General features: G+C 38.5%; 1 protein-coding gene across 1 annotated transcript in view; it reads left to right on the forward strand.

The window, feature by feature from the left end:
* Window positions 1-21,531, forward strand: part of LOC306865146 (serine/threonine-protein kinase PRP4 homolog) — a 45,463-nt gene that overhangs the window by 20,764 nt on the left and 3,168 nt on the right. Inside the window, exons 5-13 of the mRNA XM_079409554.1 lie at window positions 975-1,056; window positions 7,173-7,383; window positions 7,546-7,619; window positions 7,707-7,797; window positions 7,890-8,037; window positions 11,495-11,632; window positions 14,289-14,442; window positions 14,531-14,645; window positions 14,798-14,949. Of these exons, the coding sequence (XP_079265680.1) occupies window positions 975-1,056; window positions 7,173-7,383; window positions 7,546-7,619; window positions 7,707-7,797; window positions 7,890-8,037; window positions 11,495-11,632; window positions 14,289-14,442; window positions 14,531-14,645; window positions 14,798-14,949 (1,165 nt within the window). The remainder of the gene's footprint in view (window positions 1-974; window positions 1,057-7,172; window positions 7,384-7,545; window positions 7,620-7,706; window positions 7,798-7,889; window positions 8,038-11,494; window positions 11,633-14,288; window positions 14,443-14,530; window positions 14,646-14,797; window positions 14,950-21,531) is intronic.

Consider the following 21,531-nt stretch of genomic DNA (forward strand, 5'->3'; position numbering starts at 1 on the left):
ATGCAAGAGACGCTATACAAGATAGATAAAATCGTGTACACAATGTCCTGGGATGCATGTTTATCTGTAGAAAGGTTTGTCTATGAGTGACGAGGAAAGGTTTGTTTATATGGGCATTGCGTGGGTTTTAGAAGGACTTTGTTGTGCTTTTATCTTGAATAGGAGCGCTTCACAAAAATGAACCGAAAGACAGCGAATACATGCCTCACAGGTATGATAAATATATATATATATATATATATATACATACATAGAAAGCTTTAAATTACTACTTAACAAAACAAAAAAACAAACTCTTTAATATAATCATTATCCGTGAAGATGCACTTCTCTCTAAAGGCACGTCCAATGAGATGATGGCGAATCCTTACTATTTCCCCCACACACATTAATGGTAATTACTTTTGCTGGGGCTTTATGGCAAGCTTTATTGTGTGTATTTGAACGCAGAACTCTTCAGCTGTGCTGACGGCTCGCTGCTGCTGCAGGACACTAAACACCATCGAGCCGCTCTTGACAGTCGCGGCAGCACGGACTCATGTTGTATCCACCAGCGCAGCAATTTTTTTCATCTTTATATTTTAAACATCCATCAATTATTGATAAGGAGAAGCCTAAAACAGCCCCGAGGACCGGCCCGTGTGTGAACTATGACGTGAATATGGGCCCGAAGCCCGGCCCTAGGGACGTAAAAAAAGTTGGAGCCTGACTTTAAATTACATTTTTTTTAAATTTTTTAATTTGGGCTAGAAGTGTGTTGTAACGCAAGCGTTACTAAACATGTGCCAAGTAAAATATTACTGAAAATTGATACACTACTGTGTTACAGCAAAAAAGTAATCCATTACTGTAATGCTTTACTTTTGTAACTCGTTAATCCCAACACTGTTAAAGTCAATAATCTTGTCATAGAAGTGATTGAGTCTTTTGAGTCTCTTCATTTATTTGAAATTCACCTTAATGAACATGTTTAGGATGGAGGACTTTGATGCTGAAGAGGAGGATGAAGAGGCTCTTATTGAGCAGCGACGACAACAGCGACTTGCCATTGTCCAGGTAACACAATATAGCAAATTTTTCTGAAAGACTGTAACTTGCTTCCTTTTAAGAGAACATGATCTCGGGGGGGACGGGACCTGATGGCTGAGTAACGCGAGACCCCACGAGACCTGGTGCGTGATCTAAGATCGCGGCTCCGTCTGCTAGACTGTAAACAACTCCAGGATTAAGCATTCGAATATCTATACTTTTTTTTTCTCTCTCATCTTTTCACCCACTTCTTTCATCTCACTTAAAGGCACAAACTATGGTCTCAACGAGCAGTACCAAAAGGACATTCTCGAATGTCGAAAGCAACTTTTCCCAATCCTAAAACAGAAAATAAATGAAGGAAAAAGAGCAGTCATTACAGTGGATAAACTATACATAGATGGACAACTATATCGTGATAAGGACATCACCCCCTGGCTTTTCTGAACATTTCACTCCCGATAACTGTCATTAGGATAATCTGATCTAACCAATGGTTTTTGTTTTGTTAGTGCTGTCCTTCTGTACACATTCTGTCAATTATGTATCTGTAGTTTTGTCAGTTTGCCAACAACATTCCGTTGTTATATATATACACACACACACACATGCACTGCTGTATCCTTTCGAAAATATACACTCACATTTATACATATACAGTACTAACAGGCCCATATATTTGTTCACTTTTCATTAAAACATGTCAACTATCAATTTTGTAACCTGGAATGTTTGTGGATTTGGTTCTCAGACAAAGAGGATTTTTAATCATCTAAATAAACTACAAGCCGACATATGCCTTCTGCAAGAAACACATCTATCAGAATCTGATCATAACAAAATTAAATCATCAAAGCACAGTAATTTATTCTCGGCTCACTACAACACAAAACAGAGAGTATGCATTCTAATAAGTAAAAAAAAAAATCTAATTTGTTTATAACACCACCGTTATAGACCCCGAGGGAAGTTTCATTATCATAAACGTCTCATAAACATCTCATCTCATTATCATAAACATTAATAATAGCCCAGTTACAACTGGCAATTTATATGGCCCAAACACAGATGACCCATCTTTTTTTCAGAACTTTTTTTCTTCCATTTCAAATTTTTCTAACTGTCCAGTCATAATGGCAGGTGATTTCAACACAGTTTTAGACTCAACAATAGATGGATCTAACAGTTTAGGCAATAAACATATCTGGAAATCTGCAGAAACCATAAAACAGTTCATGAGTGATTTTGGTATTGGCGATAGTTGGTGTATACAGCATCCCAACGTTAAAGAATATACATTTTTCTCACTAGTCCACCGATCATGTTCCCGTATTGACTTCTTTCTCACCAGTAATTCTATCATATCAAATATTTCTGAATCAAAGATCCATCCAATAGTTATTAGTGATCATGCCCCAGTAAAATTAAAATGGAACAGAAATAGTCCACATAAACCCATTACTAGATGGCGATTTAACACATCTCTTCTGAAAGACCATGACTTTGACAGTTATTTTAAAAGAGAGTGGGCATGCTTTCTAGAGATGACTCCCTGGAATCATCTCCATCTCTTCTGTGGGAAGCAGGGAAAGCAGCACTAAGAGGAAAAATAATTTCATTCTCCGTTTACAAAAACAGGAAAGAGAAGGAACAACAAGCAGCTTTAACAGAAAATGCGGACTGACTAAATTTACTCCGTCTAAGTGGTATAATACAGTCTCCTCTCAGTGCACCTCTTGTAGAACGATAAACAGTTGTTCTAACGTTGACTAACTGATTAAGAGGGGGAGAAATTAAACCATGAATGATCTTATACATCAAGCATGCATTTGCATACTTAATCATGTTTTCCCAACTTGGCAGATTATACTTTTTCAATATTGAAAATGATGAAAATGTACTGGTTTCTTGTCAAGAACTTTTAAGTGTACGTTTATATAAAGACTCTAATGGTTTTAGAGTCATTAAATTCGCCTGAGACCTAGTCGTTAAACAGTAAGTCATGTGAGGAATAACCATAGAATGCTTAGCCACTTAGACATCTTAGCCGCTCAAATGACAATCTCATATAAACCTAAAATTATAGAGGTTGAACTTAACCTGCTTGCAAACCTTTTTAACCTGAGCTTTAAATGTAAGTTTAGAATCAATCAGTATTCCAAGGTATTTATATTGGTACACTACCTGCAGCCTCAGCCCTGACACATAAACATCTAGCTCTTTAGTAAAACTATTTGACTTAGAAAAAACCATACATACTGTTTTGGAAACATTTAGTTGCAAGCAATTCTCTTTTAGCCATGCCGGCACATTAACCATGGAAATTGTAAGATCATATGCAACTTGTGTGAAACTATTACCATGTAAATAGATTACAGTATCATCCGCATACATTTGTATATTATGCCAGGAAATGCCAAATGAAAATAATTTATATATAGAGCAAAGAACAGAGGACCCAAAATAGATCCTTGAGGAACAACATTAGAAGTACCTATATCAGTTGATTGGTGATTTTGTACTCTAACACACTGAAGTCTATCTGACAGATATGATTCTATCCAATTGAGTGTATGCAAAGGGAAATTGAAACTGGATAACTTAGACCTAAGAATTATATGATTAACAAAGTGTCAAAGGCTTTCTTCATCAGATCAAGGAACACGACTCCAACTGCACCACTTTTGTCTAAAAGAGTTTTAATATTTTCTATAAGAAAACAATTTTCCGTCTCTGTTGAATATTTTGCTCTAAAACCAAACTGCATTTGATGCAAGGAAAAGGAACTATTACTCAAGTGATGACTAATTTGCTCTGCAACTAATTTCTCCATAACCTTAGAAACGGTGGGTAAGATACTGATTGGCCTATACTTGTCAATAGAAAAGGGATCTCCATCTTTAAATATTGGAACAACAACAGCCGACTTCCAAACACTTGGAAATTTACCCTGAGAAACTGAAAGGTTAATAATTCCAGTAATAGGTTTGATTAGTGTCGTGCTAGACTCTTTGAGCATAATAGCATCCATATCATATTTGTCTTTTGCTCTAGATGGTTTAAGAGATCTAATTGTTTTCATAACATCCAAATCACTAACAGGTCTTATACTAAAAACGGGCTCCACTGTTGTAACTGGACAAACATTAGTATACGCAGGCAAAATATGAACACAGCCACAATTTCACTCCTCCTCAAACCCAATAAAGACCCAACACTACCGTCAAGCTATCGTCCAATTTCCCTAATCAATGTAGACATTAAAATAATCGCCAAAGCACTAGCCCATAGATTAGAAAAAGTCGCACCATCTATAATCCATCCAGACCAAACTGGATTCATTAAAGTTAGACTTACATCTAACAACACATGTAGACTTTTTAACTTAATGTTTTATTCGTCAATTCATAAAGCCAAAACCGTCATAGTCACTCTTGATACAGAAAAAGCTTTCGATAGAGTAAACTGTAAATTCCTGTTTTCCACATTAGAGAGGTTTGGTTTTGGGGAGTCATACATTAATTGGATTAAAATTCTATATACATCACCTTCAGCCACTGTCATCACCCACTCTCCCCCTCACTTTTCACCATTTTCATTGAACCATTAGCAGCAGCCATCCGTCAAAACAGCAACATAAAAGGAATTCAAACACTAAATATACACCATAAAATAAGTCTTTACGCTGATGATATATTATTTTTACAAGACCCTCCATCATTACAAGAAACGATTAAATTCATTGACTCTTACTCAAATATTTCTGAATACTCAATTAACTGGAGTAAATCTGCTATACTTTCATTACATTCTACCAGTTTGGATGTGACATCCTATACACCACCAATTCATCTGTGCACCACTTACATCACATATCTAGGTATTAATGTTTCCCCCAGGCTGTCGGAGCCGTTTGGACTCAACTACCCACTACTTAAAACAATAGACGATGATCTTCAACGCTGGATGAACCTACCACTGTCTATTATGAGCAGAATATCAGTAATTAAAATGACTATACTCCCTAAATTAAACTATTTATTTACAATGACACCAACACAACCCACCCTTTCCTGGTTTAAATCGCTAGATTCAATCATTACCAAATTCTACTGGAAAAACAAGACCCCAAGAATTAAATTGACTACCCTACAGAAACTAAGAACACAAGGAGGACTGAAAGCACCACATTTTTACCACTACTTTCTGGCCAATCAGCTCCAAAATATACACAAATGGATTCACCTTAACCCATCAGGAAGCACATGGCTAGATGTTGAACAAACAATTTGTAAGGAAATTAATACTTCAGATTTACCCTTCTATCAGACAATCAAAAAGCATTGTTTTAAAATGCCGACAATAGCAGCTGTGACAGCTTGGTGGATATTTAATCAAATCACAAACTCCCCTCTTGCACCATCTAAATACACCGCACCATCTAAATACACCCCGATTTGGAATAAGCCAGATTTTACAGTTAACAAGAAGCCACTCAATTTATGCACATGGGCAGAAAAGGGAATCGCACAACTTCAGCATATCTTTCATAATAATAACCTGGCACCATTCTCCCACTTGGTCCAGAGATGCAGCATTGGGAGCAATTGTTTTTTGGAATACCAAATGTTAAATGGCAATCAGATGTATCTATTGCTCCCAATGCCGCCTTCTGGACACAAATCTGCAAAAATATTTACTTCATGACGAAAAATGCTAACCTTCAACTTATACAATATAAAGTACTTCATAGATTTCACCTTACTGGACGAAAATTATTTAAAATGGGTTTTACTTCAGAAACACGCTCACCTTGTACACAAAACACCCCAGACAGCTATCTTCACGCCATGTGGCATTGCACTCCAGTTAAAGAATTTTGCGGAAATGTTACTAGTCACTATCCAACCTTATGGGATGTTACATCCCATTGTCTCCCTCCCTCTGTACATTAGGTGACATATCCATAATTAACTCAAACGATACAGATAGTAAAGTAAGCCTAGTGGCTCTAACTATCGCGAAGAAAACTATCCTCATTAACTGGAAATCAAGGAATACCATACATTACAAAACCTGTCAACTTCCACTCAAAATAATACAATAGAATTACACCCCTCTTTGTTATCTCTCATAAACTTCCATCAATCATGAATCCGTTGACCCTCTTTGTCTGAAGCCATCCACAACACACCATTCATCAATATCTACACAAGATTTGGGGGAGGGGGGTTAGGAAGAGGTAGCAACAATGGCTAATATCAAACTAAATTAAAAACTTGTAAAAGATTAAACTTGTTTATTTAATTTTTTTTCTCTATCCTTTCCGTCTCTTTCTGTTCTCTATACTTTTGTCGTTTTTTTTTTTTAATTATTATTTTTCCTCTCTCTTATTTTTCTCTTTTCACGCCTCTGGGCCTCAGTTGGCTGTGGCATCTCAGTTCCTGCCCTGTGTGTTTGAGTTTAGTGGTTGGTGGGTGTGCTGTGGGGTCGGGGACCTTGTACTTCCAACCTGTACCAGCTTTGGCCTGGTTTTCTTGCCTCTGGCAGGTTCAGCACTACATGCCTTGCTTTTTTTAATGTATCACTAGACAGGATTATACATACATCTATTGTAAAACAAGCAAGGGAAGAAGGGAGAAAAGAAAAAAAAAACTGCATATGTATATCAGACACACACAGGGTAAGTGGGACGTAAGCATGGGGGCCTGGACTTTGCACTAGGCTGGTTCCACATTGCACGTCACGCTTTTTTAATGCATCATACACTCAACAATATACATGTAGGGAAAGCGTGGCATGTGAGTGGTGGCCCGGGGGTGGGACCTCTCAGCACCTCTCCTTGATGGCTCGTCTTGGGCCTAATTTATGCATTGCTCACGGAGGGCCCAGAGGCAGCCTTACAATATCTTACTCTTTATAGCTTTATTATTATTGTTATTATTATTACTATTTGTCCTCTTCCTGATCCTCCACCTTTCCCCTCATTTCTGACTCACTCACACAAATCATGTTGGCTGTCATGTTTTGTTGACCTTGGTTTTGTATTTGATTTGTCACCTATAAATAGTATGTTTGTTTGCATAAAAAAGAGACCATGATCAGATTATACATTCATGCGACTCTGTTCTGTATTGATATAGAAATATAAAGCGGTTAATGAGGACAGCAATATGGGCTCCATGGCATCAGAGCCCAGCAGTCCTCAGAGCAGCACCCGCAGTCGTTCACCTTCCCCTGATGACATCCTGGAACGAGTAGCAGCTGATGTAAAGGAATATGAGCGGGAGAATGTAAACACTTTTGAGGCCAGCATCAAGGCCAAGCACAACCTCATCGCTCAGGAGAAAGAAGGTATTATACTCTGGCATAAGTTGGGTTATTAGCAGGGTTCTTGCTTAAAGTTTTCCGGGAATGTGGGGCAATTTTAATGTCACAACTGGATAGTCTTTTTCTTATAAAGACACATAAAACATTCTGTAATATATTGATTGACTCTTGTTGTCTTTTATGCAGGAGCCAACCCTAAGAAGCCCTCAGCACCTGACATGTTCACGGAGTCAGATGACATGTTTGCTGCAGATTTTGATGTAAGCTTATTTGGCCTTTCTGCAGATTTAAGATTAAACCAGTTGGTTATTTTGAGAGATCTGACTGCTTTGTTACTCCCATTACAGAGTGCCAGACTGAGGGCTGCGGGTATTGGTAAAGATTTTAAGGAGAACCCCAATCTCAGGGATAACTGGACTGATGCAGAAGGATACTACCGTAAACCTTATTTAAATCCAAAGTCTTGCTTCTTTCCTAAAGGCAGTGCATTTTAATTGCAGACATGAATAATTAAAAACATCTCCTTTTAGGTGTGAACATTGGTGAGATACTGGACAAGCGATATGATGTGTATGGGTACACTGGACAGGGTGTATTCAGTAATGTAGTCAGAGCTAGAGACACTGCCCGGGCTGGCCAGGAGGTGGCAGTCAAGATCATCCGAAACAATGAGCTTATGTAAGTACTCATCTAAACAATGGCTGTCACTGTGACTTTGCCTTCGTGCTCTTTTATATTTTACCCAAATGTTAGAAGTGTTCAACCATATCAGTAACACTTTATAATAACGTTCAATTGTAAGTCATTTATAAGTGTTTAGTTAATGATAAACTAATCATTTACAAAACAAGGCTATGTGTTCATCAGTTATTAATAAGTGATGTTAATATTTTTGTTTTGTATATTAAGTTAGAAATCATTTACAAGTGATTAGATGATGACGAATTAATCATTTACAAAACAGTTAACAAATGATTAAGTAATATGCTAACGATTTACAAATCTGTAGCAAGTTATCTTTAAAAAAAAGCATATTATGAAATCAAACAGATCCTTAGTAAATGGTTAATTACTAGTTAATATATTATTAATCTCTTATAAATCATTGAAATGTCAACATTGTATTATTTTCTCAAACATTTGTTAATCATGAACCATTAGTAAATGATCGGTAGATATCAGTATAATTTTTGTATGTTTCGTTAAGTTGTAAGCTGGTCTGTTAAAAAGCACAAAAATGCAATTATACTAAAACAATTTTTTTTAAAGAATAATAAATTATTTACTGTCAAATGAATAAACATGTAAATGACTTACAGTCGGGGCATTCCAAAGTTATGTGTTAAAATCTTTCTCTCATCAGCAAAGACTTGTGTTCTGTGTGGAGTGTGTGGGATCTAGTGATATTGTGAACTGATTTTACCCTCCACTGAAGATCACATTAGGTGCAAAGAGTTACAATACTCCATGTGTGTCAGAAGACATCTGTCTACATCCTCACCAGTCAGTCCTTACATTGCAGTACACACTACAAAGTATTCAAAACCTGTTGTGTAAACACATGAATAAATAATTTACAAAGCTTTCTGCATCCCCTAATCTAAAGTGTAAACTAATCACTTGTAAAGTATTACATGTTACGTGGGCTGATTTATTCATTTTTAAATATTTGGGATTTTAAGAACAAGTTTTAAATGTGCTGAATGTTTAATTTCATCCAAGTGAAATTGGCAAGTAGTTATTTACATTAGTTTTAAACGCGGAGCCAGGCGTGAGTTGACACAGGTTGCTCGTGTGCGTCAGGCCTCGTCCATATTGCCAGATGCGCTCGTGAGAGACTTGCGGAGCAGAACCGGGCGCGATACGAGCAATACGAGAGAGGCTGCGTGTAAACGGCTCGTCCGTGAGATGCGGGAAACGCAGAGCGGAGCGAGTATGAGAAGCATTCAGAGACACGGGCTGTGTGTGCGGTCTTCTGAATTAGCTAACATGCATTATAAACTTATTTCAAATTAATCTGTTGGGGAGATAAAATGTGTAAGATAAGGTTCATGTAGCCTATTAATAAAAACATCTAAAAATGTATCTTTTATTCTCCAGAACTGAAAGCAGAACCGATAAGGGAGCTCTTGATATGCTCTTGCAAATGACCTTTTGTTCGTTGTCTGTCATTTCGAAGCTGAAGTTACATACGTTTTCCTTTTAGTTTTAATTTGCCTAACTTTCGATCTGACCCTTTTTAAATGGTGGGTGTTTACGCAGTTGGCTAGAGCAGTGCTGATTGGGGAGAACGGAGGTGCGCTCACTCTATTGGTTAGTAAGACTGTCACTCAAGGCTGGCAGTCATGCAAATGCTCTGGAACAGAGTAATATCGCGTCCACATCCACATCGCAGGCTTTGCGATTTAGTAAATCGCAACGTCTCAAATCGCGATTGCGATTTGATTTTGATTCATCACAAACTACCTCTTAATTACTCTGGAATGATATTATTATTATTATGATTATTATTATTGTTGTTATTGAGTTTACAGGGTATGGTGATTTTGCTGTTGTAAACACTACTGTTGTTGTAGAAAAAAAATATTCCTTATTTAAAATAGAATTCTATTCTAATCCTGTTCTGAATTTATTCATTTTTTGAATAAGGATTATAAAAACAGGATTGATAAGTATAATTCGGGGGATGAGAAAATCAGCATAAGCCTCTTTTACCAGTGTTGTGTTTTCACAGAGGTTTCTAGATTTAAATCTAGATTTAAATTAAGAGACATGACCTGATGTTTTATTCGTATCCAAAATGAGGAGATATGAATATCAGGAGAGCTGAACACTCTTGTGCAGTGCATGTTTCATTCATACTCTAAGTCAGAGGGCGCTCTCGCGCAGAAACTTTTGACGTGCAGGAAATCCCTAATATGGACAAACTCACAGGCTATGGCTGCAACTGAGCTGAATAAAAAGCAGAAACGTTTTCACTGATGAAAAGTGAAGACAATAAACGCGATTGCGAAAATATATGGTGTGTTTTTCAAGTTATCTTCATGTAATAAATAAACTATATGAAAAATGCAGTACTGATTGACATATCGTTTAGTATAGAAAGTATAAAATATATTTCCTGAATTATTCTGTGATAAAAATGGGAAAAGGGTGTGCGTAGTAGCATTTATAAACCAATCATAAAATTGTCATTAGGAAAACATTGAACACAATTATTGTAGCCCCTTGCTGCAGCTAACCGTGCTTCCACAGGCTACACACAGCAATATAAACGACAGCTGTGCATGATCTCTTCATGCCATTCTTGTAAAATAACAATTCAATAATATAAGTTCACAAGCTCACCGCTCCGCTGAGAACTCCACTTACGGAAGGTGTCTGAACCTTCGTCCCGGATGAGATCGTCAGATGAAGGTCATCATGTGGATAATTTCATTTACGGCTAAACTATTATTAATTAATTTTACTAATAGTTAGATTGGGCAGGCCTTCACAAAAGGGTGTTTAATTACAAAAAAAATTGCCTTGACAAAAGGGCACTTTGGGCATCAAGGGGAAAAGGGGCAGGTGGTCAAGCACCCATCACACCCCCCTCTGCACATGCCTGACATGTAGTGTCGATTACATTCATTGGTGGTGACGGTTTTTAAATGTCTTGTCTGTAATAGTATACACAAGCTTGATGAAGGTCAGTGGACCGAAACGTTGCTGTTTTTTGTAATAAATTTCTATATTTAGCCTGGACTGATAGTGTGCAGGATCATTTTTATTGATTAGATTCCACATCGTTGTTGGAGTGTTTTTCCTACGCACCTATCAATTTCTCAGGTGTGCTGAGTTTGTGTTGATTAAAGATAACTTATGACAGATTTATAAATTGTTAGCATATTACTTAATCATTTGTGAATGTATAGTCATGTTTTGTAAATGATTAGTTCATCATCTAATCACTTGTAAATAACTTGTAAGTTAATTAACAAAACATACACATTGTTAGCATATCACTTAGTAATTGCTTATGAATGTTTTGAAATTGATTAGTTCATCATTAATCACTTATAAATGACTTACAACTTTTGTAGTCATGGCTGAGAGAGCCAATTTTATTCAATGGTTTTGTTTGTGTCTTCAGGCAGAAGACTGGACTGAAGGAGCTTGAATTTCTAAAGAAGCTGAATGACGCAGATCCTGATGATAAATTTCACTGTTTGCGGCTCTTCAGACACTTTTACCACAAACAGCATCTCTGTTTGGTGTTTGAACCTCTCAGGTATTTCATGGCTGCTGCTTGTGTGTGCATGAGAAATTTGCTAAGGATGCAGTATACACTCACCTAAAGGATTATTAGGAACACCTGTTCAATTTCTCATTAATGCAATTATCTAATCAACCAATCACATGGCAGTTGCTTCAATGCATTTAGGGGTGTGGTCCTGGTCAAGACAATCTCCTGAACTCCAAACTGAATGTCAGAATGGGAAAGAAAGGTGATTTAAGCAATTTTGAGCGTGGCATGGTTGTTGGTGCCAGACGGGCCGGTCTGAGTATTTCACAATCTGCTCAGTTACTGGGATTTTCACGCACAACCATTTCTAGGGTTTACAAAGAATGGTGTGAAAAGGGAAAAACATCCAGTATGCGGCAGTCCTGTGGGCGAAAATGCCTTGTTGATGCTAGAGGTCAGAGGAGAATGGGACGACTGATTCAAGCTGATAGAAGAGCAACTTTGACTGAAATAACCACTCGTTACAACTGAGGTATGCAGCAAAGCATTTGTGAAGCCACAACACGCACAACCTTGAGGCGGATGGGCTACAACAGCAGAAGACCCCACCGGGTACCACTCATCTCCACTACAAATAGGAAAAAGAGGCTACAATTTGCACGAGCTCACCAAAATTGGACAGTTGAAGACTGGAAAAATGTTGCCTGGTCTGATGAGTCTCGATTTCTGTTGAGACATTCAGATGGTAGTCAGAATTTGGCGTAAACAATGAGAACATGGATCCATCATGCCTTGTTACCACTGCAGGCTGGTGGTGGTGGTGTAATGATGTGGGGGATGTTTTCTTGGCACACTTTAGGCCCCTTAGTGCCAATTGGGCATCGTTTAAATGCCACGGCCTACCTGAGCATTGTTTCTGACCATGTCCATCCCTTTATGACCACCATGTACCCATCCTCTGATGGCTACTTCCAGCAGGATAATGCACCATGTCACAAAGCTTGAATCATTTCAAATTGGTTTCTTGAACATGACAATGAGTTCACTGTACTAAAATGGCCCCCACAGTCACCAGATCTCAACCCAATAGAGCATCTTTGGGATGTGGTGGAACGGGAGCTTCGTGCCCTGGATGTGCATCCCACAAATCTCCATCAACTGCAAGATGCTATCCTATCAATATGGGCCAACATTTCTAAAGAATGCTTTCAGCACCTTGTTGAATCAATGCCACGTAGAATTAAGGCAGTTCTGAAGGCGAAAGGGGGTCAAACACAGTATTAGTATGGTGTTCCTAATAATCCTTTAGGTGAGTGTATGTTTTGGTTGATATAGTGCAAAAATTTGCTGGAGCCAATAACATCAGTTTTCACAATTAAGCAGTGTGACTATTTTCAACATTTAGAAAAAACAACATATTAGAGCTAGATTTCTGGAGGATCACTTGAGTAATGGCTCCTGGAAATTCAGCTTTGCCATCACAGGAATAAATGACATACACCTTGTCACTTTTCCATCCATGTTGAGTTTGCATCCCTGATATACATACATACATACATACATACATACATACATGCATACATACATGCATACATGCATACATACATGCATACATACATACATACATACATATACACACATATATATATATATATATATATATATATATATATATATATATATATATATATATATATACATATATACATATATACATACATACATACATACATACATACATACATACATACATACATACATACATACATACATACATACATACATACATACATACATACATACATACATACATACATACCCCTAAACCTAATAACTGGTTGGGCCACCCTTAGCAGCAACAACTGCAAACAAACGTTTGCGATTTAACTTTCAATGAGTGTGTTACAGCGCTGTGGAGGAATTTTGGCCCACTCATCTAGAATTGTTATAATCCAGCCACATTGGAGGGTTTTCGAGCATGAACCGCCTCTTTAAGGTCATGCCACAGCATCTCAATAGGATTCAGGTCAGGACTTGGACTAGCACTCCAAAGTCTTCATTTTGTCTTTCTTCAGCCATTCAGAGGTGGATTTGCTGGTGTGTTTTGGATCATTGTCTTGCTGCAGAACTCAAGTTCGCTTCAGCTTGAGGTCACGATAGAAATGACCTTTTCCAGACTGATAGATCAAACACTTTTTCACACAGGGCCATGTGGGTTTGGATTTTGTTTTACATTCATAAAAAAAAACCTTCATTTAAAACCTGCATGTTGTGTTTACTTGTTATCTTTGATTAATATTGAAATTTGTTTGATCTGAAACATTCAAATGTGACAAACATGCAAAAAAATAAAAAATCAGGAAGGGGGCCAACACTTTTTCACACCACTGTATATATATATAATATATGCATGTACAATTTAACATTCTTTGTGATTAGGGCATCGTTTCCTGCCATTAGAAAAGGTGAATGTTTTGAAATCGACAAAGTGTACATCTGTTTGAAATGTGGCTGAAATAAGCCTTGATATGATCAGCTTCCCTAATCAGCCTTATCAAACAAATTCCAAAATGAATATCATATAACAAATATGAATATTAATGTTAATGTGGTCACTAACATAAAATGCATCAAATTATCTCAAATATAATGCAAAATGCAGTCATTCACAGATGTTTTTCACTGTGTTTGTTTCTATCAGCATGAATCTGCGGGAAGTGCTTAAGAAGTATGGTAAAGACGTGGGGCTGCACATCAAGGCAGTTCGTTCCTACAGTCAGCAGCTCTTTTTGGCCCTCAAACTACTGAAACGCTGCAACATCCTCCATGCTGACATCAAACCAGACAACATATTGGTGAGCATCATCTGTATGGCTGCTCACTCAGGAGACTTCATTCATTCATCCATTCATTCATTCATTCACTCACTATCTCTGTCTGCAGGTGAATGAATCAAAGACCATTCTTAAACTCTGTGATTTCGGCTCTGCATCTCATATTGCTGACAATGAAATCACTCCCTACCTAGTCAGCAGATTCTACAGGGCACCTGAAATCGGTAAGTTGCATTGTTGCTGTGTGATTAGCAGGTTTACCTACGTTCATGTTATTATATTTTAGTTTGCACAGATTTTTTTTTTCACACCCTCAATCACAGCTGAACTTGTGAATGGGCCTAGTAATTGGATCTAACTTTCTCTTTCTTCCCAGTCATTGGTAAACCATATGATTATGGCATTGATATGTGGTCAGTCGGCTGTACCTTGTATGAGCTATACACTGGGAAGATCCTGTTCCCTGGCTCTTCCAACAACCACATGCTGAAGCTGGCTATGGATCTGAAGGGCAAGATGCCCAACAAGGTACTGAACCAGAGTATTCAAGCTTTTTGTTTGTTTGTTTTTTTTTCTTTTTCGTAACTTGCATTTTTGTTACATGAAAAAGGTAAAGGGGGGGGGGGGAAACTATGAAATTTGCAATTAAAAATAATTTTTACAGTTTTTCATAATCCTTAACATTTGCAAAGAAGTATGTGCATTTCTCAAAACAATTCGTACAAACAGCACCAAACAATGGATTACCTGCAAAAGCCTGTAACTTACTCAAAATCTTAGTTCATTTCTCAACGGTAAGTATTTATGCCAATGAACATATCAGTGCCATCAGAAGGAAAAGTCCTTGTCATTATTCACAAACAAGATCATCAATATGCTTAGTCATTTTGTCAGTATAATAGTGCACTCTGTTAGTATTACCTGATGTAAACTGTGGCAACAGTTTAGATAACATTTACTGTATTGAAATCAGGGTTCCCACGGGTCATGGAATTTCTGGAATATCATGGAATTTTAAAAGGTCTATTCCAGACATTGAAAGTCAGGGAATTTTATATATTTTTTGTCCAAGTCATGGAATATCAGGGATTTTTGTTCATCAACTCCATTCAGTACTTGCGCTCTGTGACCGGTGTAAACAGCGTGTACAGACAGCAGCGTCTCGGACACGCGCGAGCCCTGAATTGAGTTTCTCACAGCATCTTTCTTGCGCCTGAATGGACAAATATATACAAAAGTATAAAAATGCCCATCCTGGCAAGTAACTTTGTAGCTTTAACAATGATTAATCTATATTTAATTAGTCTGTAAACGGCCATTAACAGAGGCCAGAGATGCTGAAGACGGACACAAAGAGGAGAAAATACCATATCAGGCAGAACAAGATTCAAAATGTGCGAAATATAGGAATCCTAAACATTGAATTTTATTTGAATGTGTTTCTGAGGGGAACTGGTTGTTTTCAGAAAAGTTTACACTGCGTTTTCTTTTCATCTTGCCTCTGTATAATGCATTTAAATGAGTGTTAATACGCGCAGCACTGCTGTGTTTATAGTGGTAACCAAGGAAATGCTTTATCACTGTTCCATAAGCGCCACCTGCTGTCAAAGAGTGAAATTGTCTCATTCAGCCTGTCTGCTGTTTCTGTTTCACGTAGCATAATTTCACAAAGCTAAAGTCACACCATTCGGTTTCTTCAGATTTTGAAATTATGCAGTCTAAAATAAATTAAAAACATAGCATTTTTTTTTTTTTTGGATTGATTCATGATTAAAATGCAGTGGTTGCCTTGCCACTAATTTCAAATGGCAATGCAAAATCAAGTTGCAACACCGAGTGAAGAATATGCAAATGTTATTTTATAAGTAATTATTCAATTTCTGTACCTGAACACCTAATACTTAAGACATAAAAACTTAAGCAAAATTTAATTTCTATCTTTGTGCTATATATTTAATTTAGCTATTACTTGCAATTCGTTCATTTGTTCTTATTTATCTTTAATGATGTTTGAACTTTATATTAGATACTGAACTTATATATATATATATATATATATATATACTTTTTTTTTTTTTTTTTTTGCTGTGGTATTAACATTGAAATCGAGATTTGTAAAAAAAAAAAAATTGGTATCTAAAATATTTGTGTCATAAGTTTATTTATTAGAATACATAAATCAAAGTTGATAACAGCAACTATTTTATTTTATTTTTTTTTTTTTTTGTGGCAAGGCTAGTGAAAATATTAACAGGGCAAGCAAGGAATAATTTTAACCACTGAAAAAATCCTTAGCATTGAGCCCTGGGCTATTTTTTCATTGCCATCTTATTCCCTTCCCGCTCGTCAACTGGCTATCACTATGTCAAATGCAGTCACCAGGCCACCAGGCTGTACCGGTTAACAAAGGCAAATATGCCAGAAAATGAAAATTTTTGGGAGCTTTGTACGGTGACCAAAAGATCTCAACTCATTGCAAATAGAAAAAACACCTGCAAATTAAGAAAACAACTTCCTCAATTTTACAACACACATGCTGCAAATGCTCACAACACAACCAAACAAAGAAACGCACTGCATATAAAATGTATTTGGTTGCATTGTGAGCATTTGCACCACCTGCTGTCAAACTGATGAAGATGTTTTCTTGATTTGCTGGTGCTTTTTCTATTTGCATGTGTTTTCTGAAGTTGCAGCGCGTTGAGCTCTCTTGGCCACTGTAGCTTTGGCTACAAAATGACCTCTTCAAAGACTGAGTTTAAAAAAAAAAAAGTGTAAAAAATATCAAAGAGCATTTAATGGTAAAAAAGCAACAACAACAAAAATAAGGCTCAGCACAACAGCGGCCTGTTTTTCCATTAATTATAGGTCATGGAAATTCAGCTTTTTAGTCAGTGAAAGTCAGGGAAAAGTCAGGGAATTTGACATTTGACTTAGAGTGGGAACCCTGTGAAATGCAGAACGCTGCACTTATGTATGCCATATATCATTTCAAAAGTACAAATTTACACATTACTGGGATATTGGGATGTGGGATATTGATTGAGAGAGATTGGATAGGATTCACATGCTTTTAACTGTGGTCTGACAAAAAATAAAAACACATTACAATGTCATTGTGATATAGGAAAGAAAAAGAAATATGGGCAAAAGGTGAAAATAAAAAATGACAAAGTTCATTGTCAGAATTTGTAACTCTTGTGTTGTCCTCTGTCTATAAGCCCTATATGCTTTCCAATTGAAGGTTCATGAGATGTACCTTAGAGGTGTTTCAGAGAACTGGTCTGTCATTGTTTGATCTACATTCTCTTCATTATTGAAATTCAAGATTCCCTTGCACACGTCATGGCAAATTTACAAAAAGCCTAATAGAAATATGTAGAAAATATGCTTGAAAGTTTGACAACTAGATCATCCATTTTGATGTGTGCGATGAACTAATGACTAGATGAGGAGTAAGACTTGATGGGATGTTTAGAGGAACATGACAATAGCCACTGATAATGTAGGAAATGAATGTACCAAAGTCATCGCAACTTGTTTAAAAGAATGAGAAACTGCTTTTATGATGTGCACAAGTAGGGGTGTAACGGTATGAACATTTCTTATCAGTGACCAAAATTATCACGGTTATCAGTATTATCACGGTATTGTTAAAATGTGCTGGAGATGTTCAAAAAGTACCGACACATAAATCACTTCAAGTTTTATACTTAAAAATCAACAAACAGCAAATAAAATGATTTTTTGTTTGCATAATCACTAAAACAATAACATTACCAATGAGGTCTGGATTTTAAATGACATCTTGACTGACAACAGTTTAATAGCATGTTCAAATAAATAATGTAAATGTTCAAATAAAGTTTAATATAAAGGTAGACCTCACATTTCAGCCTTTAAAGAAAAGGGTTAAGTTAAAATGATAATTGATTAATAAATCAAATAAACTAAAGATGGCGCCGCTGTGTTCGGACGCCGTTCGGGTCGCTCCGCTGAGATTTTGCTTCAACTTTCTTTTTTACTTTTACTTTCTCTTTTTACACATTTCACGTCGGCACTGATCACCTACAACATAGAAACACTTTTGGACATTGGAAACCGCTACACCAACCTGCTTCAGGACACTTTATCCATGAATCCTGCGTGGCCTCTGGAGATTCTTCGGAACGCGGAGATAAACAATACCCCCCCGAGGCGACGGATCAAGAAACACCGCGGGAAGCGCGCTGGAATTCGAGTCAGACTCAGGAAAAGGGCTCACAGTCCTCCTCTTCCAAGCATTCTCCTCGCTAATGTCCAATCCTTGGAGAATAAGATGGACGATCTTAGAGCCAGGATTAGTTTCCAACGGGACATAAGGGACTGTAACATCCTTTGTCAGAAACGTGGCTTTCGTCCTCGGTCCCGGACACTGCTGTAATGCCGAGTGATAACTTCTCTGTCTTTCGGACGGACAGAACAGCAGAGGCCGGTAAATCCAGGGGTGGAGGAGTATGTTTCATGATCAACAAGAAATGGTGTGATCCCAGGAATATCTCCATTCTGTCACGTTCCTGCTCGCCTCATCTGGAACATCTTTCCATTATTTGCCGCCCATTTTATCTGCCCCGGGAGTTTTCATCGATCATTGTTACTGCTGTGTATATTCCACCACAGGCGGACACCGGCTTGGCTTTGTCTAAACTTCACGATGTGCTCAGCGGCTACATTAACAAACATCCTGACGCTGCCTTCATAATCGCGGGGGACTTTAACAAAGCCAACCTCAGACAGGTCATGCCGAACTTCCATCAACACGTATCCTTTCCAACTAGAGGACCAAACACACTGGATCATTGCTACACTCAGTTCAAGGATGCCTACAAAGCCCGCTCACTACCGGCTTTTGGCAAATCGGACCATGCCGCCATTTTTCTAACACCGGGATTCAAACAAAGGCTCATTCAGGAACCTCCGGTGCAGAGAGTAGTGACGCGCTGGTCCTCCCACTCAGAGACTATGCTGCAGGCGGCGCTTGATGACGTCGACTGGGACATGTTCCGGGCGAGTTCTTCTGACGTCAGCGAGTTCACGGATGTAGCATTAAGCTTCGTAAACACGCTAACCGAGCAAGCTACAGAAACAATAACGATAAGGACATTCTCCAATCAGAAACCGTGGGTGGACAGAACAATCCGTGCCGCGGTTAACACACGCACTGCCGCTTACAATGAGGCTCTTCTGTCTGGGAATACGAGCGAGTACAAAGCATCGTGCTATGCTCTCCGTCGTGCAGTAAGAGCCGCTAAACACAGATACAGAGAGAGAATTGAGTCTCATTTCCAGCTCAACGACTCTCAACGGATGTGGCAGGGACTGAGGACCATCTGTGACTTCGGAAACAAATCCTCCACGGAGGTGAGAGCAGATCCGTTGCTGGCCGACGAGTTAAACATCTTCTACGGCCGCTTCGATGGCAACGGCGGCGGCGCGTCTCTGCCAACCAGCGTGTCAGGAAGCAGCAGGCAGAGCAGCGATGATCCTGTAATCACCGTGTCGGAGGATGAGGTTCGGAGGGCGCTAAAGAGAGTGAATGTCAGGAAAGCAGCCGGACCTGATGGGATAACCGGCCGTGTTCTGAGGTCCTGCGCCGATCAGCTGGCTGGTTTGTTCACTTCCATCTTTAATGAGTCCCTTGCTACCTCCGTGGTTCCCACCTCATTCAAAAAATCCATCATTATCCCTGTGCCAAAGAACAATAAACCCTCTTGCCTGAATGACTATCGCCCAGTTGCCCTCACATCTATAGTCATGAAGGTTTTTGAGAGACTTGTAAAGAGCCACATTTGCTCCTCCATCCCTGATACTCTGGACCCTCTTCAGTTTGCCTATCGCCCAAACAGATCCACGGACGATGCCATTTCTCACGTTCTCCACTCTTCCCTCACACACATGGACAGCAACAATGGGAATTATGTAAGGCTGCTATTCATTGACTATAGCTCAGCTTTCAACACTATAGTCCCCATCAAGCTGGCATCTAAACTCACAGACCTCGGCCTAAACTCCTCACTCTGTGACTGGATTCAAAACTTCCTCACCGGCAGACCTCAAGTGGTGAAAGTTGGCCAGTTCACCTCAAACTCCATCACTCTGAACATAGGAGCCCCACAGGGCTGTGTCCTGAGTCCCCTGCTCTACTCTCTCTACACGCATGACTGCGTGTCCTCTCACAGCTCCACATCTATTGTCAAATTTGCTGATGATACTGTGGTTCTGGGCCTCATCTCCAACAACGATGAGACCGCATACTTGGATGAGGTAGAGAGTCTCACATCATGGTGCCAGGACAACTGTAAAGAGCTGATCATGGACTTTAGGAAGAGACAGCAGCAGCCCTACACTCCTCTTATGATCAGTGGGACCCCTGTGGAGAGGGTGAGTAGCTTCAAGTACCTCGGTGTAAACATCTCCGAGAACCTGAATTGGACTACACACATCCAAACACAGGTCAAGAAAGCCAGGCAAAGACTGTACCATCTGCGACAGCTGAGGAAATTCAGGGTCTCACCAGCAATCCTGAAAACTTTCTATTCAGGGACCATAGAAAGTGTATTGACTCAGTGCATCTCAGTGTGGTATGGAAACAGCTCCAATCAGGACTGCAAAGCACTACAGAGAGTTGTGCGCTTAGCTGAGCGCATCTCAGGGTCTGCTCTCCCCTCTCTGCAGGACATCTACCTCAAACGCTGCAAAAATAGAGCTGTTAAAATCTTCAAGGACTCAAATCACCCTGGTAACCGACTATTCACTTTGCTTCCATCTGGTAAGCGCTTCCGTAGCCTGATGGCAAAAACTGAGAGACTTAGGAGGAGCTTCTTCCCCCAGGCCATCAGGCTCCTAAACTCTAACTCTGTGTCATAACATCACTTGACTCCATGTAAATATCACCATATCAATAAGCTATTCATAATTTTTCTCTACCTCATATTGCTGCTATTTAAATACCCAGTACAACTTTTGCACATAATTTTTGCACATTCCTCTTATTACTATTTAAGTCAACAACATACTGACCTGCACATTTATATTTATTTTTTCTTATCTTTTTATTTTATTCTTTTATTT

Source organism: Barbus barbus (genome assembly GCF_936440315.1).
Source record: "Barbus barbus genome assembly, chromosome: 46".
Classification (NCBI taxonomy): Eukaryota; Metazoa; Chordata; class Actinopteri; order Cypriniformes; family Cyprinidae; genus Barbus; species Barbus barbus.